The sequence below is a fragment of the Podarcis muralis genome, chromosome 2 (genome assembly GCF_964188315.1).
Source record: "Podarcis muralis chromosome 2, rPodMur119.hap1.1, whole genome shotgun sequence".
Lineage (NCBI taxonomy): Eukaryota > Metazoa > Chordata > Lepidosauria > Squamata > Lacertidae > Podarcis > Podarcis muralis.
In genome coordinates this window covers 6,427,519-6,450,677 of record NC_135656.1, presented here as the reverse complement: position 1 = coordinate 6,450,677, position 23,159 = coordinate 6,427,519, and the positions used below count along the sequence as shown (strand labels likewise).

The following is a 23,159-nucleotide window of genomic DNA, read 5'->3' as shown; positions in this document are numbered from 1 at the left end:
TTTAGGTTATTGAAACAGCTTTGAGTAAAAAAGAAAAGAAAAGAAAGAAAGAGCAACTTTTTGTAACTGCACCAAAGAGCCTTCTTTGAACCACTTGTTGTTTTGTTATGTACAAGGCCCCATCACAAAAATCAATGAGGGACCAGCAGCCTAACACTGAGAGATACACAACTGACTCCAAGGAATCAAAAGTAGAGCAGGATACAGACCAAGAGCCTGACCCTGTATATCTCTCCTTTTGATCCTTGAGGTCTTTGGGGGTGGCTGTTAGTGGGCCCCCATGACTTGGACACACAGCTCATACCCACAAGGAGCCCGTACATTCAGTAGTGTGGGCCCAATTTTTTGGAAATCCCTTCCAGTTGAACTTCTAGTCCTTAGGTAAAGGTAAAGGTACCCCTGACCATTAGGTCCAGTCGCAGACGACTCTGGGGTTATGGCGCTCATCTCACTCTATAGGCTGAGGGAGCTGGCGTTTGTCCACAGACAGCTTCCAGGTCATGTGGCCAGCATGAATAAGCTGCTTCTGGCGAACCAGAGCAGCGCACGGAAACGCCGTTTACCTTCCCGCCGGAGTGGTACCTATTTATCTACTTGCACTTTGATGTGCTTTCAAACTGCTACGTGGGCAAGAGCTGGGACCCAACAACAAGAACTCACCCTGTTGCGGGGATTCGAACTGCCGACCTTCAGATCGGCAAGTCCTAGGCTCTGTGGTTTAGACCACAGCGCCACCCACACCCTAGTCCTTACTGATGACTTATTCTTTTTTGTATCTCAGCAGGGCTTTAAAAATTGAACTCTGATTTTATAGTTTTTATCATTTTAGTCTAATTTGCTAGGTTTCTTCTACATAACTGTGATCACAGGAGCCAATTTCTAGGGTCTGAGGTCCCTTCACCCCTCCCTCCCATAAAATATTTGAGAGGGCCGCCCCCTAAGTTGATGTGCATTGCATGTGCCACGTCTTGTGACCAATTATGTGGGGTAGGGCTTACCTGCCCCCCCCCCAAAAAAATATTTTATTCAAGTTAGCACCCCTGTTATTAAGTGGTATACAAACTGTTAAATAAATAAAATAATTAAGAAGCTTGTATACTGTTTATGGTGCACATGATATGTTTTAGAAACATAGGGGCCATTTCTGCTGAAGGCTCCAGTATTCAATAATGGGGAGCTTTATGCCCTGCAAACCTGTCTGCTCCACCCTGCAAATCTCTTGGCCTCTAGTCATGCTTTTCCATCCATATGCCCACATTGTCTCTCACTTACTTGAGCTTCCCTTCCCATCACAGTACAGTGCTCCCCGTCCCATTCAAAATAAAGCACGCTATCATCAATATTAATGCCTGAATAGTCTGTTGATTTAAAATGAGTGAGTGAGTGCCCAGGAGAGGAAATTTGATGTCATTTATTTGCTAAAATGTAAGCTATGAACCACTGCATATGATGGACAAGATTGCTCATGGGTTTTTTTTTGGGGGGGGGGGCAGAAGGATGTCAAGCCTGCTCCCTGTGTTGTAGGTACACATCAGGTATGAGTAGCAGGTGGGGTTATCTCTCTTTGTACTGTTGGTGTCCACATCTGATAGAATCACCAGCAAAGCCACGTCTTCTTTGTTACAAATTAGGGCAGGCATAGGCAAACTTGGCCCTCCAGATGTTTTTGGCCTACAACTCCCATGATCCCTAGCTAGCAGGACCAGTGGTCAGGGATGATGGGAATTATAGTCCCAAAACATGTGGAGGGCCGAGTTTGCCTATGCCTGAACTAGGGCACCAGTTTTCCATTTACTTCTTCATTACCTCTTCTCTGTTCTCGTCTGTTCATAGAACAGTTTCCATCCTTCATAACCATGCAATAACTGCTCTGATTCAGCTAGCATAATTTACACTTGAGTCCCATTGTTCCATCACAAATAACAGAACAGGTGGATGGCTACTTCAGTCTCATCCACACCATACATTTAAATAATAATAATAATAATAATAATAATAATAATAATAATAATAATTTTTATTTATACCCCGCCCTCCCCAGCCAAGGCCGGGCTCAGAGCGGCTTACAAGCAATAATAAAAACAAGAAGAATGATTACAACTTAAAAACAAAAATAAAATACAACATTAAAACAATGGAACATTAAAATATTAAAATGTAGCCTCATTGCAGGAGGAGAAGGAAAAGAAAAAAGAAAGAGAGGGAGGGAGGGAATCAAATTGGCTCCAAGCCAAAGGCCAGGCGGAACAACTCTGTCTTACAGGCCCTGTGGAAAGAAATCAGATCCTGCAGGGCCCTGGTCTCATGAGGCAGAGAGTTCCACCGGGCCGGAGCCAGAGTTGAAAAGGCCCTGGCTCTGGTTGAAGCCAATCTAACTTCCTTAGGGCCCTGTGCCACTAGGGTGTTGTTATTTATTAAAGCATATTTAAAGCACATGGCTCAAAGAAATCAGGGAACTAAAGTTTACCCTTCATGGAGCTTAATGAACTGCAGATCCCAGGATTATTTTATTTTATTTTTTGGCGGGGGACGGAGATGTGTGACAAACACAGATACCACATCCATGCTGGGAAACCATATGTACACATTTGCCTGTGATGGGTTCACATGTGGCTAGTTCACTGAATCATTGTGTGCATGTCCCAAATTAAACTGCCATTTGCCAAGTGTTCCCTATTTTACAGAGTCCATGTGTAGCAAAAAGGTCACCAAGGAAAGGCCTTAAGTAACACGAAGCTAAGCTGGTCTGGATCTGCTCAGTGTCTAGATGGGAAACCACCAGGAAGACCCCTGTACACTCAAGTCCCACCAATGCAGAAAGTGTGTGTGTATGATTCACATGCACTTCACACGACGGCATGCACAGAGAATGCTTAAGTTACATCTGTGTACAAAATCACTGCATGTAAAGCAGGGCTCATTAACATGGAACTTGGAAACCTCTCCTGCTGCGTTTAGGTCCTGTTGTTCTTGTGTAATAAATAGATTGGTAAGATTTGTAAGCCAAAGCAATCCCAAAGTTCTAGTTGTGCCAGAAACGTATGAAGAGCCCTGCAGGAGCAGAATGAACGTACATCTAGCACAGCATTCTGTAGCCAGCCATGCTTCTGGGCTCTCTAAGCAGGCTCAGGAGAGTTAATCCCTGTTCCAAAGGAGTCACAATGAAAACACCGAGTAGTAGGGGAATCAGTATTTGTTTTCAGTTTCAGGTTTGTAATGGGGGTCCTGCTCAACATGTTATCATCAAACAAGATTAATTCAGCAGCTGCTTGAGTTCTCTGCTGTGGTCTGAACATTACGGAACTTTCTCTCTTGAGAAATTCACTATTTCAGGAAGGCAGTTTATCATTTTAGAAGTTTGGACTCAAGATTGAGAATACATGGATTCAATCAACACTGAGCCATGAGTCCCATTGGCCAAATGCTGTATTGCAGCCTAACCTACTCCACAGGGTTGTTGTGTGGATAAAAGGAGAAGTCATCTGAAGTACATTGCTCTGGCTTCCAGGGGTTTGTGAACCAAGCCAAATTATATGCAAACTTATGTTTGTGTTTATGTGAGCTTTTCTGGGGGCAGGGTCCAGCATTTATCAGATTCTCAAAGACGTTTGTGACCCTCAAAAAGGATAAGAACCACTGCCTTAGATGAAAGATGTATGAATGTCTTGCCATGGGGTGTGTTTATGGGGGAACCGAATTAACATTTTTATAGGGAAGAAATAGGATCTTCTTCTGTATTATAAACCTCAAAACTCCTTCAAACTGTAGCAACTGCAGATGAAAGTTAACAGATAAATTACACAGTACCACATTTCTTTTTAATTGATTCAGGTTTCTAGCATTGAGAAAGTGACTAGGCATGGTCACATTTCCTGATTGTCTAAAACAGTGTACACTGGTAATATGTTTTCCATTATTTGTTTGTTCATTACACTGTAGGAAATCAGGTAAAAATAATGAAATAGGGGGCAGGGGGCAGAATCCAATTTTGTGTTGTATGTCAAAACTTGAAATATATCCTGTTTGCAAAACGCTAGAAGAAAAACTATGTTGGAAAGAAACCCATGAAATATAGAGAAACATCAGAATAACTTTCCAAAGCCTTGGACAATTTATTATTGCAGAAGTCACAACAGGGGAGTGTTTGGGGGTTATTATCTTTGTTTAATTAGCTTCTATCTGGATATCAAGGGACACGGGTGGCGCTGTGAGTTAAACCACAGAGCCTTGGGCTTGCTGATCAGAAGGTCGGCGGTTCAAATCCCCACGATGGGGTGAGCTTCCGTTGCTCGGTCCCTGCTCCTGCCAACCTAGCAGTTTGAAATCACGTCAAAGTGCAAGTAGATAAATAGGTACCACTCCAGCGGGAAGGTAAACAGCGTTTCCGTGCGCTGCTCTGGTTTGCCAGAAGCGGCTTAGTCATGCTGGCCACATGACCCGGAAGCTGTACGCCAGCTCCCTCGGCCAATAAAGCGAGATGAGCGCCGCAACCCCAGAATTGGCCACAACTGGACCTAATGGTCAGGGGTCTCCCCCCTTTACCTTATCTGGGTAAAACAAAATTATGCATTAACTTTAGTATTTTGAGTCCTCAGGTTTTCCGAAGTGGATGATGGGTTCAGTTTCAACTCCTGAAATGCAAGGCTCTAAAAACCACACTGGTACCATGGCAGGAACTTATTTGGAGCAGATCCTTACCCAGCACAGAAGCTGTTCCACTCACCAGCAACCTCCTATCCCCTCTTCCAACAAAATTCTAGCCACTCTCACCTTTGTTTGCATTCCGCTGGGGATCTGCTGCTCCTGGGACTCAATACAGTAAGCATGGCACAGTTTTGCTGTTATTAAGGACAGCAGCACTGTCAGCACAAGAGGGCTCTTCATTCTCTCTTCCCGAGGGAGCGACAGCTTGGGAAGGGGAGCAGTGGGAGAGGGTTCAGAAAGAGAGAGAAAGTGGGAGAATATCAGTGCGAAAAATGGAAACTGCAAAGTGTGGAGGGAGCACAGGAGTACCAACATACATATCCATCATTAAAAGAAAGCAGATAAATAACAGCAAGCAATTTTATGTGGAACTTTAATTAGCAGACTGCCATTTTCACGCTTCAGATTTGTAAGAGGAACAAGAGGTCACTGCCTATTATTCCCTTATAAGTACTACATAATGACTGGCCAATTAATTTCTGGGAAAGCTAGTACTTTGTTTTTTAAAAAGATTATACTGAATCCTCTCTAAAGCTAGAAACAGAACACCACCATACATTACCTGTCAAACATGTTTATTTCATATGCAAAGCTGGTTATTTCCTATAGCAAGACACATGAACTGTTTGTGAGTGTTTAAATTTATTTTAAATGAACATGTCACGCATCAGGCAACCCCACCTACAAAAAAGCTCCCATTCTCTTTCATCTATCTATCTATCTATCTATCTATCATCTATCTATCTATCATCTATCTCTCTCTATATATATACATACCTATCATCTATCTATATATCTACTGAAACAGAATCTGGCTAGTGTGACCGTGGTGATGTGAAGTTACTCTTGTTGCTCCACAAAAATAATTTCTCTGCACAGCCTTAGAAGACAATAAAGCAATGCTTTCTTAGCTACCTCCCTTCTTTGAACTCTTAGGCTTAAATTCCATCTCTGCTGCTCTCTTTGCACACAATCAAAATGTTGCTTTCTCTCTCCTACTCAGGAACAGAACGAATCAAACTGAAATTACCTACCTAGTGTCATGCAATCTGGACTCACAGATTACGCCCTTTGATACAACCCAATATAATACTTGTATTAACCTTTATCAGTCAGACATATCCTCTCTACTGAAGACAAGGGCATTACTTCCCCAGCCAATCAGCCCATGTGTCAGAATTTGGAACCCATCACTGGATTAACAAGCCTAGGTTAATTGTGGGCACAATCTAATAAAACCACCATGGATCAAGAACACTGTCTGCCCTGATATTTAATGAAGAAGGTACAGTCTCAGCTGTAACAGTAAGATAAAAAAGGTCTCCTCAGTAGCAGGAAACATTTGGTACACTGGCCACAATTGTTTGGGAATTATTTAAAAGATGCATATGCTTCTTTTCAGCTTATGCTCTGAAGTGGCATGCAAGCAATAATATAAAAGCAATTAGAATATAAATAATAAACTAAACTAAAGATTCGATACAAAAACATCAACAGCAGAAAATTGGAAAGGGACTAACTATCAATGGAACAGTGAAACAAGATTCATTTCACTTGTTTAGGGAATTGCATTAAAGAGGCATTAAAGATGGACAGCCCACAGAAGGACTGGAAGCAAACTAGTAACCACCTCAGTTGTTTAACCACAGGCTCATATTTGTTACTAGCCAAGCAACAAGATTATGCACCTCGTGAGTATGCCAACACAGGGGGCATTGCAAGAATCTCATCTGGTGACTTGCATGTTCCTCATGTAAAATATATGAAGTAGGTTTTCTTCTCTGGTGGATTCAAAATATTGTGTTCCTAATTAAGCTTCAAAATAAAGTCCTTGATAAGCTAGCGGTAGCTTGCAAATACAGTACAGGTTTGCTGATGAGCTGGTGAAATTTGCGCCATTGTTCTTAGCTAAGAGGGTGTCACTGCCTGGAGGCCACTATACAACACCAAAGCTGGACTGTAGCACCAGCAAGGAGAGAAGTTGATGATTTCAGTTTGGATGCACTATAGTAAGCCATCTTTCCTTACTGATTGTGCTCCTGAACAAACGACAATTGGGGGGGGGGGATCCCTGTGCATGGAAAGGGGAAAGTAATAAATAATTTAAAAATTAAAAATTAAAGAAGGGAAATGGGTCATTTTGCCTTTTTTCTAAGACATAGATGGGTGCCTAAAATGCCCTTGGGTGACTGCAATGTGCTCTGCCTTTTTGAAGTTGCCGCTGGTGCAAAATGCAGCAGCCTGAGAGAGGCATGTCCCAGGGCACCTCCATTATTCTCATTTTGGTTCCAGTGTTCGAAACTCCCATTGCTCTAGGCACATTTTGCGACAGGGAATTTCATTAGTGCAAGTAGCTTCTGAGCTCCGGCTGCGCCTAAGATTTCAGATTAAAACTGCAGAGTGGAAGGAAAAGAGGACCCTTTTCTGCCTCCCCACTTCCAGCTACTCTCTGGAGACTGGAGAAGACACCCTCTTAAGAATATTAGGAGGGTGGGCAGGGGAAGGACTAGACCATGTGAAAAATGAGCATAATATTTCAGCCACAGTTCAATCATTTCCAGCTTTGTATTCTTGTTATAGAAAAGCATGCCTAGACATTCCATTGTTGTGCCCATAGGTGAAGGTAAAGGGACCCCTGACCATTAGGTCCAGTCGTGACCGACTCTGGGGTTGCGGCGCTCATCTCGATTTATTGCCCAAGGGAGCCGGCGTTTGTCCGCAGACAGCTTCCAGGTCATGTGGCCAGCATGACAAAGCCGCTTCTGGCGAACCAGAGCAGCACACGGAAACGCTGTTTACCTTCCCGCCGGAGCGGTACCTATTTATCTACTTGCAGTTTGACGTGCTTTCGAACTGCTAGGTTGGCATGAGAAGGGACCGAGCAACGGGAGCTCACCCCGTCATGGGGATTCGAACCACCAACCTTCTGATCAGCAAGTCCTAGGCTCTGTGGTTTAACCCACAGCGCCACCCGTGTCCCAAACCTAGGTCTAGGTTGTGCCCATAACCTAGGTCTAAGGTGCCATTTAGCTCCTGGCTTTCATATCTCAGTTTCTAACACTGTTTGGTTCAACCACTGCAGCTGCCTGTTTCTTCTGGGGCTAATTACAAAGTGCTGGTATTTAACCCTTAAAGCCCTTTACAATCTGGGACCAATCTTTTTAGACAAGAACGTCCAGCAAGGGCATTGGTCTCCTCCATGGCACTCACATGATACGTTGCCCACTTAAAGTCTACTCAGCTCTACCACCGCCAGCCTTCCAGAAAAAAGGAAAAACGTGGTTTGTAAAGAAATCTAATCTGAAAGCTATTGCTTTAAACAGCTGCAGATAGTATCTTTTAAATCTGCTGGCTACTATTATTGTTTTCCCGCCAGGTTTTATATGGTTACACATTATTTCAGTATTTTATTATTTGTAACTGTTTGCAACTTTGGAGGAAGCAGGTAGAGAATACAGCTAAAATGTTTTATATGAATTAAATAGCTGTAAACAGAATTAATCTTTTTTACATTTCCTCCTGCATGGTTTCCTTTTTATCACTCTTACTTTCCCAGTCCCATTTTCAGTTTCAAAGCTTTTCTAAACTCACCTCAACCAGGATTACAGACTTTTCTGTGAGTTTACACATACAAATAATGCTTTGAAAATCAGAATGCAGGGTTAAAACTGGCTAGGTACCATATCTTTATTTAGCTAGCTATTTAACCATAAGTATATACTGCTTGGGGACATGGGTAGCGCTGTGGGTTAAACCACAGAGAGAGTCTAGGACTTGCTGATCAGAAGGTCGGCAGTTCAAATCCCTGCAACGGGGTGAGCTCCTGTTGCTCGGTCCCTGCTCCTGCCAACCTAGCAGTTCGAAAGCATGTCAAAGTGCAAGTAGATAAATAGGTACCGCTCCAGCGGGAAGGTAAATGGTGTTTCCGTGCGCTGCTTTGGTTCGCCAGAAGCAACTTAGTCATGCTCGCCACATGACCTGGAAGCTGTCTGCGGACAAATGCCGGCTCCCTCGGCCAATAATGCGAGATGAGCGCCGCAACCCCAGAGTCGGCCACGACTGGACCTAATGGTCAGGGGTCCCTTTACCTTTACCAATATACTGCTTGATTGTAAAAAGAATCTCTAGGTGGATTACAAAAACTTGGAGGTACAGTAGTAATGGTTCATAGTAACCCACATCAGATTATCAGCATTCTCTAATGCAGGGTTAGTCAATGTGGTGGCCTCCAGCTGATGTTGGACAACAACTCCCATCAGCCCCAGCAGGATGGCAAATTTTCAGGGTTGATGGGCGTTGTAGTCCAATACCATCTGGACAGTACCAGGTGGGCTGACTCCTGCTCTTGTGTACGTCTGACCAGTGTGAATATGCAACATTACACACTGAAAATTATTCATTTATATATAGAAGTATTTATATACTGCCCTTTTGCAAAACATCAGGGTGATGTGCAGGAACACAAAATCATATTAAAGCAATAAAAATGAAAAATCAAGAGGGCATAAACAACCGCATAAACTGTCAGCATAAAATAAGTTATTTATTTATAAAATAATTATAAATTAAACGCACAATGATGCCAGATTATTAATATTCACATGTGGATACTGTCATTCACCAAATTTCAGGAAATAACTACAACATATATGCATGCACACATACTCACCCTTGCACACAATCAACTTTACTTACACCTATGGTGTTTTAATTTAAGCACCACGTAATGGATATAGATGCACATAGAAATGTGTAAATGCCATCATCATTAAAGAGACAAAACGTACATAAGGATAACTTTGCCAAAAACCCACAAACAATCCCTATTTCAGACATGATGCTAAGACAAGGATTATAGTTTGTAGTCTAGGGTTCAGCCATTTAAAGGATCTCTGGCAAAACCTGCAAAAGCCTCTGCCTTAGTCTTTGAGCTCATGTCAGCCAGAATGTTATGACTCTACACAAGACAATTTCATACATTTACAATTCCAGGCCATTTTCTTAAGGAGGATAACAGGAGAGATGGAATGACAGCTTTTACTAATGTTCTTAAATTATTTTGTCCAAATATTAAATTATTTTGGAAAAAAATATATGTATTCTTTTATTAAAAGGCTTGAACAACTATATTTTAAATCAAGCATGTGCATGCAAACAACTTACCTCCCCCACATATGTACATTTCTATGCAAAAGCAGGGCCAGGGCCAGACTTAAAGGGGGCTCTCAGCCCAGGGCTGCTGACAAGTCCCTCACCACTCCAGACTAGGGCAGGACTCTCTCCCATTTCTGCATGTAGTGATAGCAATGCCCCTCTCTCACTGGGTCACCTCATTCTTCCAACATTGTCCCTGCCCCTAACCAGGACAGGACACCTGTCCTGCTTGCCACCACACATGGAGACAGCAGCACCACCACTTCCCCTTATTCTGGGCTGCCACTCACCATCCTCCCTGCCAGTCCCACCTCAGTCCCCTCCTCCCTGTCAGTCCCAAGCACCCAGTGTGTTTGGGAATGAATTTTATAGCTCTATAGGCCAGGGCAGTGCATTTTTTTGTTATTAAATTTAGTGGGTGGTGACTGCAGAGGGCAGCCAAGGTTGCTCCCATTCAAAAGCAGTTCTAGAGCCCTAGTCTTTGATCATAGGAAAGGTGTTATGAATGTGCCCCATATAATGCATAGCAATTGCTTCTTAAAGGTAAAGGGACCCCTGACCATTAGGTCCAGTCGTGACCGACTCTGGGGTTGCGGCGCTCATCTCGCTTTATTGGCCAAGGGAGCCAGCGTACAGCTTCCGGGTCATGTGGCCAGCATGACTAAGCCGCTTCTGGCGAATCAGAGCAGCGCACGGAAACACCATTTACCTTCCCGCTGGAGCAGTACCTATTTATCTACTTGTACTTTGACGTGCTTTCGAACTGCTAGGTTGGGAGGAGCAGGGACCGAGCAACAGGAGCTCACCCCGTCGTGGGGATTCGAACCGCCAACTTTCTGATTGGCAAGTCCTAGGCTCTGTGGTTTAACCCACAGCGCCACCCGCGTCCCTTATTGCTTCTTACCAGTCCCTAAAAAATGCAACCCTAATTCTAAATATCTGATAGTCATGAGAACCTTGGAGAGGAGAGAGCAAGCAAGGGCTGATGACTTTGGCTGCCATCCTGTTATTCTGAACATAAGGAGCCTAGCTTTGAGGACTGCAGTCTTTACATAACTGCAGTGTGCAATTACATAGATGCTCTTACACATCTTAATCCATGCTTGTCAGTATATTCACATTACACGGATGCATACGTATGCTTGCTTATTGTAAGCATTGTGTATGTCACACTAAACAAACACACTGCTATAAAAAGTTCTCTCTCTCAGACACACTCCTTCCTGCATCCATATTCCTGCTTGCTCCTAGTGATACTCCAGCATATTGATGTTCACCCTCATGCTAACTCAGCCTTGGTCAGCCATCCAGTGCCACTCGCACATTTGCTTAGACACATACCTGAAGCACAAGTGTGTTATGTCTGAAATGAGATACTGTAATCTATAGAGAAATACCCCAAAATATACCAGATTAAAGGCGGTATTCAAAACTTACTTGCTTGGTCTGATGCCAAGTGTTTTCTCCATTAAGGGAAAATCATTTGGTAAACTAACAGTTCACCTCCTCACACTTAGAGCAAAATTGCTATAACCCTGAAAATAGCAGCCCCACTCATTTACACTGAAAAGCAGTTCCTACCAAAAGACAAACTGCTCCTCTAAAATGCAGCCAGTCTGCTAGCAAACAGTTAACTTGCACAAAGTTTCAGCAGCTGTCCTGCCAGAATGCACGTTAGTAAACTGGGCACTCAGCAGCACTTTATCCTGCCTACCAAATAATTCATCTTTATAAGAAAAATTCCATAGGCAGCATGGCCAGGCTGGCACTGAAAGAGGGGCAACTGCTCAGGGGCCCTATGCTGCCAATTATACCCTATCTTGTGGTTGCTCTGAAAAGCTTAGAAATGGGATTGTCTGTGCCTGCAAAATCTCCAAAATAGAGATCAATCTTCTTCAGTACTTTGCACAGCAATTCACCGCACTGAATTGGCTACTCTTCTGTATTACATCACACGTTTTGGCTGCTAACTTAAAAAGTTTGAAATGTGTACATAATAATGTGACAAAGAGGTGTTTTGCAAGCATATGTATCATGCAGATTCACTTGCCAGGGAGCCAGGACAGGCTGCACCTCCCTGCTGAGTATATACATGTAAAGGTAAAGGACCCCTGACAGTTAAGTCCAGTCACGAACGACTCTGGGGTTGTGGCGCTCATCTCGCTTTACTGGTGAAGGGAGCCGACCTTTGTCCGCAGACAGTTTTTCTGGGTCATGTGGCCAGCATGACTAAGCCACTTCTGGCGAAACCAGAGCAGCGCACGGAAATGCCATTTACCTTCCTGCCGGAGTGTTACCTATTTATCTACTTGCACTTTGGCGTGTTTTCAAACTGCTAGGTGGGCAGGCGCTGGGACCGAGCAACGGGAGCTCACCCCGTCGCAGGGATTCGAACCACTGACCTTCCAATCGGCAAGCCCTAGGCTCAGTGGTTTAGACCATATACCCATTAGCAAATCTACGTTTACCTTTGCCGTGTGTATCTTCCATATCTGTGCATGGCTCTCCTTGAAGACTCAGGGTTACTGCCTGTTCTGAGGGTCTCTTGGGCAAAGCAAAGGGGTCCTCATATACCCTGGATGCTACAGCATCTTTTACCTCTATGTAAATACCTCCAGTGAATGACAGGCTACCACCTCCCAAGGCAATCCACTCCCCAGCCAAACAGTCATTTTTTCTACTGTTTAGCTGAAATCTGTTTCCCTCCAATTTCCACCCATGAATTCTAGCCCAAACCAAGAGAGAGAGAAATTCTGCTTGGTCTTCTGTGTGTCAGTTCTTCAGGTATTTGAAGAAGACTGTTATCATGTCTCCCCTTAAGCTTCTCTTCTCCAGTGTTGTTGTTTTTAGGTATGTAATAAGCATGGAAATAAGCATGGAAAAAATTAAAAAATATTATTATTTTTTAAAAAAAACTTCTCTTCTCCAGGTGTATGAGGAGGACACATCTGCCTGGACATGCCATTCCCTCTGTTACATATGCATATGGCATCTTCGTGCTCTGTGGCAATTGATTCAAAACGACCGATTCCCACCCACTGGTTCCATACTATACCTCTAAGGCACATTTGAAGCATGTTCTTTCCCTCAAAGAATTCTGGGCACTGTAGTTTGGTAAGGGTTCCTGGGAATTGCAACTCTGTGAGGGGCAAACTACAGTGCCCAGAATTCTTTGAGGGAAAATGTGCCCTCGATGTGTAGTCAGAGCCACTCACGCAGATTAGAACCCACATTTCCCCACACTTCGAAGCAACCATAAACCTCTGCTAATGGAGAATACAGGAGGATGGCTAGCAGATTTTAGGAAGCGACTAATTTGTGTTTCTCCCTTTATTAAGCATCACCCAGCAATCTCAAATGCAAGCTGAACCAGAGAATATGACGGGGAGTTGCATTGGCACAAACCCTGCCACAAACACACACACACGTCTCCCAGACTTGAGCAAATTCTTTGCAAGGGGAAATTCAACAGGTGGAGCTTTCCTCGTGACAGAAACTCAGTGATGGGGAAACTTCTGCCGAATTTTTGCCCTGTGCTCTACACAGTATATTATTATTATTATTATTATTATTATTATTAATACTATTACTACACAGTATTGGTTACAAAGCTCCGAAAACTTTGTCAGGAGGAGAAAAGTGTCCAACAGGTAGTTCGTGACCTACCGGTAGAACACTGGACATTTGTGGTAGATCACTGCCTCCCCCCCCCCAAAAAAAAAGCTCAATAACTTTGGCTCCCCTAAAAAAAAGCTTTGCCCGGCACCCCTAAAAACGGGCTTTCCTCCTCCCTAAAGAAAAGCTCGACAACTTTGACCTGCACCCCCCAAAAGGGGGTAGATCACTGCCAGTTCTTAACTCTGTGAGTAGATCGCAGTCTCTCGGGAGGTTGGCCAGCCCTGTCTTAGAAGATCCTGCCCCCCCCCCCCCCCGTGAAATGATGGTGCATCCTCATCCATGAAGTTCGGTGAGCTCTGAAACTTCCTGCCCCGAACTTTATAGATATACCTAACCCATTTCCCGCACTTTGGGGTCTGCCGCCCCCTCCCCGCCCCCCTCTCTCCCAGCCACGGGGCCGTGAGAATCACCCACCTGGCGGAGGAGGGCGATTTGGCGGGAAGTCCGCGGCGCGCGCTCTCGTGCGGACGGCAAGCGCTGCCTCGGCTCGCTTGAGGAGGAGGAGGAGAAGCAAGCGCGCGTGAAAGTCGGAGGAGCCGCGGCGAAGAGTGCCTGGCCGCCCGAGCGCCGCGCCACTTTAAGAAGAGGCTGGCTGCCGGGGATTGGAGAGCGCCTCTCGGGGAGGGCGGGGGGGGAGGGGGCTGGGAGCGGCGCCCCCTTCCCGCCCACGCGCCGCCTGCGCGCGCGCCCCACGAAACCGCAGGCGCGGAAAGGAGGCGGGCGCGCGGGGGGGGGAGGGGGGATGCGCAGGGATACTTTGCGCCGTTAACTCACCTCTGAAACGATCTTGTGTTGTTGTTTAGGCGTTTAGTCGTGTCCGACTCTTCGTGACCCCCTGGACCGGAGCACGCCAGGCACTTCTGTCTTCCACTGCCTCCCGCAGTTTGATCAAACTCATGCTGGTCTCTTCGAGAACACTGTCCAACCATCTCGTCCTCTGTCCTCCCCTTCTCCTTGTGCCCTCCATCTTTCCCAACATCAGGGTCTTTTCCATTGAGTTTTCTCTTCTCATGAGGTGGCCAAAGTATTGGAGCCTCAGCTTCACGATCTGTCCTTCCAGTGAGCACTCAGGTCTGATTTCCTTAAGAATGGATGTGTTTGATCTTCTTGCAGTCCATGGGACTCTCAAGAGTCTCCTCCAGCACCATAATTCAAAAGCATCAATTCTTCGTCGATCAGCTTTCTTTATGGTCCAGCTTTCACTTCCATACGATCTTGTAGAAGTGGAGAAAAGGGCAGGTGACCAAGGGCCCGGAACAACTCACCTGTGAAGAAGGCTCGTCATAGCAGAGGACCTGGTAAGAGGTGCGTAAGATAACACATGGCATACAAAGGAATCATAGAATTGTAGAGGTGCATAGCTGTCAACTTTTCCCTTTTCTTGCGAGGAATCCTATTCGGAATAAGGGAATTTCCCTTTTTAAAAAAGGGGAAAGTTGACAGCTATGTAGAGGTGGAAAGGACCACGAGGATCATCTGGTCCGACCCCCTGCAAAGCAGGAATCGTTTTGCCCAACATGGGGCTCAAACCCTGGACCCCGAGACGAAGGATCTCGTGTCTACCTAGTGAGCGATCCCAAGTGGCAAGAGATAAACATTTCTCCCTCTGCCCTGACACAAGCTAGCAGGACCCATGGCCATTAAAGGAAGCCTAATGTTGGGGCGCGGGTGGCGCTGTGGGTTAAACCACAGAGCCTAGGACTTGCTGATCAGAAGGTCGGCGGTTCGAATCCTCGTGACGGGGTGAGCTCCCATTGCTCGCTCTCTACTCCTGTCAACCTAGCTGTTCGAAAGCACGTCAAAGTGCACGTAGATAAATAGGTACCGCTCCAGTGGGAAGGTAAACGGTGTCTCCATGCGCTGCTCTGGTTCGCCAGAAGCGGCTTTGTCATGCTGGCCACATGACCCGGAAGCTGTACGCCGGCTCCCTCGGCCAATAAAGTGAGATGAGTGCCGCAACTCCAGAGTCGGCCACGACTGGACCTAATGGTCAGGGGTCCCTTTACCTTTATTAATGTTGGAAGGCACACAAAAACGAAAAGCAGTTCTTTACACAGCACATGGTTGAACTATTATTTGCTTATTTGTCAAAACAAAAAAAATTCCTTCCAGTAGCACCTTAAAGACCAACTAAGTTAGTTCTTGGTATGAGCTTTCGTGTGCATGCACACTTCTTCAGATACTTATTTGCTTATTTGTGACATTTCTATCCCACTTTTCCTCCAAAGTAAAGCGCAAGGTGGCTTTTCCTCTCCATTTCTGTCTTCACAACAACCCTGTGAGGTACGTTAGACTAAGAGTCTGTGACTGGCCCAAGGTCACTCAGTGAACCTGGTGGATGAGTGAGCATTTGATCCCTGGTCCAGTGCTCTGACCACGCTACACTGGCTTTCTGTGGGATTCAACACCACACTACAGTGTGATGGCCATCCATCTGGACTGCTTTAAAGGGGGTTTCCACAATTTCAAGCTGTCAGTGGCTCTTAGTCATGGTGGGTATATTAACTCGCATGCTTCGGAATACCAGTTTCTGGGGAACATGAACAGGAGAAGGTTATTGTGCTCATGTGACCCAGCATGGCTATAATGTTCTTAAATACATGTGGGAGTGACTCCCCCCCCTCACCTGCTCACAGTTTCACGCATCACAAAAGTGCTGCTTTGACAGTGATCACTCACAGGAGCAGACCAGCTCCCTCAGTTTTCCATCAGAGGTGAGAGGTGGATTTAAGGGGGTGAAACTAGTTTGCATGCACTGCACACTGAAGCAATGATGTAGAACGGAAGGTGAGAGGGGAGGGGAGGTGAATTTTGGAGTCACACAGGGCACCATTGAAATTTGAAAGCCCAAAGTCTGCCATGGCCTTCAACTGTGGCATGACCCTATATTAGGGCACTTCTGGACTGTTGCTAGTTTTGGTTGGGATTCAATCACATACAGTGGTACCTCGGGTTAAGAACCTAATTCGTTCCGGAGGTCAGTTCTTAATCTGAAACTGTTCTTTAAGCACCACTTTAGCTAATGGGGCCTCCCACTGTCAGCACGCCACCGCCAGAGCATGATTTCTGTTCTTATCCTGAAGCAAAGTTCTTAACCCAAGGTACTATTTCTGGGTTAGCAGAGTCTGTAACCTGAAGAGTCTGTAACCCGAGGTACCACTGTACTGGCAAATTGGGAGGTCATGTGCAACCAACCCACTTCCCCCAAATATAAGACTCTTTGCAATAAGGAAAGGGACAGCAAAATGCACTGGAAAGTGTGTGGTTACACTTGGTTTGGCGCAGCAGCATCAGACCTCCCTGCAAACGAATCAGGGTGAATGCTCAATAAATGGGTCACCTGGAAGCACATCCTACCCTCTGCTATCCAGTCACTGCAAATGTCAGTAGAAAGCATTTTCAGTTTCATTAAAGCATAGCAATACTTTAATTGTTAGAAACACCGAGACAGCATCACTGAAATTGACAAGAACTATCCTCCCAGCATACTATTTCATTAGCTCTGAGATTTGAGAGAATAGTGCAGCAAGCAGGTAATGCAAAAAATGGGATGGCAACACTGTCAGGACTGCCACCAGCCACATCATGATCAGAGTCTGATGACAATGTACCACGAATATGGAGAAGGCAAGCTGGGGAGTCTTCTGCACCTGCTAACTGGAGGGTGGTGTGATGACATTTGAAGCTGGGAAAGCATACATTGCGAATAGTGGTGGTAACACACATGAACAGACGTAGGGGAAGATTGTTGTATTATGATGATTAAAGTGTGTGAAAATGCATCTGTAATTTCAGCATCAACAGACACATGCATTCCTGATCTCAAAACCAAACATATTGCTCCTCGCTGTTTCTCACTGTGTATTGCTCATATACCTTCCCCTCTTTTATGTAAAATACAAAAATTCTGTATCTCAGTGCTACCCACTCACGCTTTCACTTTCATGCACATGTCACTCAGTCACACAGAGATAAGGCTGTCACACTTGTAAACAATAGAATCCTTCCTAGTGACTCTTTCACTCATCATTCATGCTCCAAATTTTTCTGTGTTCAGGTACATTTCCCTGTTTTGTTGTCTAACTTAGCGTGCGTGCACATATGTCCACTGGAGGGCTTTCTGTTTCAGGTCCCTTCCCTGGGTCTTAAGAAGTTGAATATCTGAATGAATGGGGATCCATTTTAACTCTAGTGCACAGCTCAGCCAATAATAATAATAATAATAATAATAATAATAATAATAATAATAATAATTTTTTATTTATACCCCGCCCATCTGGCTGGGCTTCCCCAGCCACTCTGGGCAGCTTCCAAAAGAATATTAAAATACTGTGATACATCAAACATTAAAAGCTTCCCTAAACAGGGCTGCCTTCAGATGTCTTCTAAAAGTCTGGTAGTTGTTGTTCTCTTTGACATCTGGTGGGAGGGCGTTCCACAGGGAGGGCGCCACTACCGAGAAGGCCCTCTTCCTGGTTCCCTGTAACTTGGCTTCTCGCAGTGAGGGAACCGCCAGAAGGCCCTTGGTGCTGGACCTCAGTGTCCAGATAGAACGATGCGGGTGGAGACGCTTCTTCAGGTATACTGGACCGAGGCCGTTTAGGGCTTTAAAGGTCAGCACCAACACTTTGAATTGTGCTCGGAAACGTACTGGGAGCCAATGTAGGTCTTTCAAGACCGGTGTTATATGGTCTCGGCGGCCGCTCCCAGTCACCAGTCTGGCTGCTGCGTTCTGGATTAGTTGTAGTTTCCAGGTCACCTTCAAAGGTAGCCCCACATAGAGCGCATTGCAGTAGTCCAAGCGGGAGATAACCAGAGCATGCACCACTCTGGTGAGGCAGTCCGCAGGCAGATAGGGTCTCAGCCTGCGTACCAGATGGAGCTGGTACACAGCTGCCCTGGACACGGATTTAACCTGTGCCTCCATGGACAGCTGTGAGTCCAAAATGACTCCCAGGCTGCGCACCTGGTCCTTCAGGGGCACAGTTACCCCATTCAGGACCAGGGAATCCTCCACACCTGCCCGCCTCCTGTCCCCCAAAAACAGTACTTCTGTCTTGTCAGGATTCAATCTCAATCTGTTAGCCGCCATCCATCCTCCAACCGCCTCCAGGCACTCACACAGGACCTTCACCGCCTTCACTGGTTCTGATTTGAAAGAGAGGTAGAGCTGGGTATCATCCGCATGCTGATGAACACCCAGCCCAAATCCCCTGATGATCTCTCCCAGCGGCTTCATGTAGATGTTGAAAAGCATGGGGGAGAGGACAGAACCCTGAGGCACCCCACAAGTGAGAGCCCAGGGATCTGAACACTCATCCCCCCCCACCACTTTCTGAACACAGCCCAGGAGGAAGGAGCGGAACCACTGTATAACAGTGCCCCCAGCTCCCAGCCCCTCAAGACGGTCCAGAAGGATGTTATGGTCGATGGTATCAAACGCCGCTGAGAGATCCAGCAGAACTAGGAAACAGCTCTCACCTTTGTCCCTAGCCCGCCGGAGATCATCAACCAGTGTGACCAAGGCAGTTTCAGTCCCGTGATGAGGCCTGAATCCCGACTGGAAGGGATCCAAATGGTCCGCTTCTTCCAGGCGTGCCTGGAGTTGTTCAGCAACCACTCGCTCAATCACCTTGCCCAAGAATGGAAGATTTGAGACTGGGCGATAGTTGGCCATCGTGGCCGCATCTAAAGATGGTTTTTTAAGAAGCGGTTTAATAACCGCCTCTTTCAGCGGGTCTGGGAAGGCTCCCTCACGGAGGGAAGCATTCACCACCCCACAAAGCCCATTGCCCAGCCCTTACCGGCTAGCTTTTATAAGCCAGGATGGGCAAGGATCAAGGAGACAGGTGGTTGTTTTTACTCGTCCAAGCAGCCTGTCCACATCCTCGGAGTATAGAACATAAGACTCTTAATCTCAATAGAACATAAAACTCTTAATCTCAGGGTCATAGGTTAGAGCCCCACGTTGGGCAAAAGATTCCTGCATTGCAGGGAGTTGGACTAGATTGTCCTTGTGGTCCCTTCCAGATCTGCAATTCTATGAGTCTATGAATGTCATTTTTATTTAATTTATTAAAACACACATGTCAAGACACAAAATGTTGATCTGGCTATAGCTTTCCTTCCATCCTCTTGCCAGTAAGAGCAAGAAAGAAAAGTGGGTGGCAGAAACAGAGAGAAAGAGAGGTGGCAGAAAGACTGAGCTCCTGGCTTGTTTGGGTTCTACCCCTGCCCACATTTGACTCTGACCTCTTGTGCTGCCAGTATACAGCCCTCAAGAGACTACCCTCAACTGAGTGCAATCCTCAACAGAAAAAAAAAATTATTTTGTTTTGCTACCCCTGATATATGGCATCTCCCAAGCAACTGATGGAAAGGGCAGAGGGAAAAGCAGCCAGCATGACAAATGGGTAGAACATTTTGAGTCAATATTTGATGACCCAGTAATGTTTAGTGTTCAAATTATGTTGAAAGCTGCTGAGAGGTCTAGAATAACAACGAGAATTGATCCAGAACACCAACTTTGTTCCTGGAACCACATGGTATCTCATGCAATCTCATATGTCTAATTAAGGAGTGGTTTGTGCATGAACTAGCTCCTCTGTTTCCCCATCCACACCCACATTTTCTTTTCCGAGCTGATTCACGAGACCACTTTCTAGGAATTAAATTGTTTATGTGAACAGAATGCAATCTCATGTGATTACATCATATTACCATGTCATTCCCAGGACATTATATTACTGCATGGAGGCCATTTCTCAAGCCATTTTGCAAAAACGACTGTTTGAAGCATCTATCTTGTCCAGCATTTCCCCAACCTGATGCTCTCCAGATGTTTTGGACTAAAACTCCCATCATCTCTGACTTTTGATGGTGTTTTGATGTCTGATGGGAGTTGGAGTCCAAAGTGTCTGGATGGCAAGAGGTTCGAGAAGGCTGGTTTTGTATATGCAGGCTACATTCTCCTTGTCTCAGCAATTGTCAATATACTTGAAGGATTCTCAGCATCTATGAGACATCAATGTTCTAATGCAATTGAAGAATATAGTAGAAGTGACCAGCAGAAGACAGCCATGGTATGAGACTGGAATTATACTGCTTTGTTGCACACTATGCTGTCATTAGGGATGCGGGTGGCGCTGTGGGTTAAACCACAGAGCCTAGGGCTTGCTGATCAGAAGGTCGGCAGTTCAAATCCCTGTGACAGGGTGAGCTCCCGTTGCTCGGTCCCTGCTACTGCCAGCCTAGCAGTTCGAAAGCACGAAGTGCAAGTAGATAAATAGGTACCGCTCCAGCAGGAAGGTAAACAGTGTTTCTGTGCGCTGCTCTGGTTCTCCAGAAGCGGCTTAGTCATGCTGGCCACATGACCCAGAAGCTGTACGCCGGCTCCCTCGGCCAATAAAGCGGGATGAGTGCCGCAACCCCAGAGTCGGCCATGACTGGACCTAATGGTCAGGGGTCCTTTAACTTTACCTTTATGCTGTCATTGAATACAGTGGGATTTATTTCTGAGTAAGCATGTGTAAGATAACACATGCATAGGATAACATTGACCCTGCCAGTCTCTGCAACAGCCACCATATTGTAAAGAAGCTAACAAATCACCACTGAAGATCCCCTCCCATTGATAAAAAGTAAACTTCAAGCTACATCCCTATAATTCTTATCTGGGAATACTGTAAGTCTCATTGAACCCAGCAGGACTTGTGAATGGACATGCATAGGACTGAGCTGTCGAGTCCATTGACCTTCATATTTATTGGCATGTTGGAGCACTTGGAACCCCAAGCAAACGCTTTTTTAAAAATCACCTGTCAAGAAAGTTCCAATCAAAAAGTGGGCTTGAAAACTATGTGACAGTCAGGATGCTGTCAGCGGCTCCCGGCTGGTTGCCCAGGCAATTATAAAGACAAGGGAAAGTTTCTTACAGACCTTTTTTATTTCAATCTTTACAGAGAGAGGCTATAGACCCCAGCCTCTTGGATAATGGCGTTGCCCCCAGTGTATCTGCACACACACACACCCCGTCTCTCCCACTTCCTCATTCGTCATTCTCATCACCTCTTCTACGGGTGCTGCTACGTTCCCTCTGTCTTTGAGCTCTTTGCTCTCCTACTTTTAAGGCTCACTGGGTTCTGGGAGATGGAGGGTCTGGAATGCTTTCTAATGAGAATGTGTCATCTGGGTGTTGTTCCGCCTCTCCCATGATTTCCCATCTTTCCCCCTCATCTGCCTCTGAGCTGCTACCTCCCTCAACTCCCTGTTGTAAATCTATACCGTCTTCCTCTTCCTCCTCCCTGGAAGGGTCAGGATGGGGAGGTGGTCTCCACCATTCCACCTCTGCCCAGTCCCTGACAGTGACTTACTTTTTTAAGGTTTATAATTTACCCAAAGCTGTTGTACTGCTATAGTGATAATGCATACCACATAAATATGAAACAACAAGGTGCAAGGATGGCCACAGTCACCTTTCAACTTCCTAGCCTTCTGTTTACCACTCTCTTTCGCCTCCCCCTTCTTTTTGCCACTTCAGGATTCACACATCTGCTCCCCCCGCTTTGTCATCATCTCCATTACAATGGCCACTTCAGTCTAAAGTGTCACTTGAACACACATGTGGCAACAACTGGGACATTGTGAGTCATGTACGAATCCATCTCTCAGCCCCAAGCAAAGGGGAGCATCTGCGAAGGCTGAGATGATAATTAAATGAGTCTTGGGAAGAGAAGGCCTAATTAATAAACGCATTGCCCCACCTAATTGCAAAGTCGTAATAGCTCTGCAATGGCTCTCCCCCTGAAAACTTCCTGCGAGGGTAACAGCCACCTCGGGTGTTGCTCCTGCCAATCCAATGGCTGCAGTTATGTGACATTCATTTTTCATGGCACAAGGACCGTACCATGCCGGCTGGTGCTGCCAGACACAACCTGATCTCATTACATTAATTGGGCCGGCTGATTCAGACCCACTTCAATATAAAAGCAACAGAGGATGAAAGGAAATATGCCTTGATTTCTGAAACTGCCCCAACCTTAAAAGAGATTGCTGGTCAATTCATTTCATGGATACTCATTTCAATTCTTTTCAAGGAGTAAACGTTACATAATTCCTTTAAAATGTACAATAACTAGCTGTTTAATTATGAAAGGTAGCAAATAATCCATAGTTATCCAAAATTCATGCTATAGTGTAACCCCATCACAGGTTTGTTAATCCTCACAAGACTGCATCAGAACATTGACAAGTCCCAGATCCAATCTGTGTACTACACACATGTGCACCCACAGTTAATTAATTCTTGACAACCATGCCAGAAACGTCTACATTTTGCATCTCTACTTCCTCATGTTTCTAAGTTGACAAGATTCCATTCTTTTATTTGTTTTAGCTTACGCTTTAGTATTGAAATTCTAGTGTGATTTTGAACATTCCAGAATACCACTTGAGAAACAAGCTCCAACTTTGATTAGCTAATCAATAACACATCAACTTCACTATAAATCTTTCTGGAACAATTGTCTCTTTCAGTGGTGTAGCGTGGGTTGTCAGCACCCGGGGCAAGGCAAGTAATTTGCGCCCCCTATCCCGTGGATTTGCGCCCCCTAACCCTAACCCCC

At 45.4% G+C, this 23,159-nt stretch overlaps 1 protein-coding gene across 1 annotated transcript in view; it reads right to left on the bottom strand.

Annotated features, from left to right (window-relative positions):
* Positions 1-14,154, bottom strand: part of TAC3 (tachykinin precursor 3) — a 35,881-nt gene extending 21,727 nt beyond the window's left edge. Inside the window, exons 1-2 of the mRNA XM_077923816.1 lie at positions 13,951-14,154; positions 4,771-4,908 (exon numbers count right to left, since the gene is read on the bottom strand). Of these exons, the coding sequence (XP_077779942.1) occupies positions 4,771-4,884 (114 nt within the window). The 5' untranslated portion in view covers positions 4,885-4,908; positions 13,951-14,154. The remainder of the gene's footprint in view (positions 1-4,770; positions 4,909-13,950) is intronic.
* Positions 14,155-23,159: the final 9,005 nt, after the last annotated feature.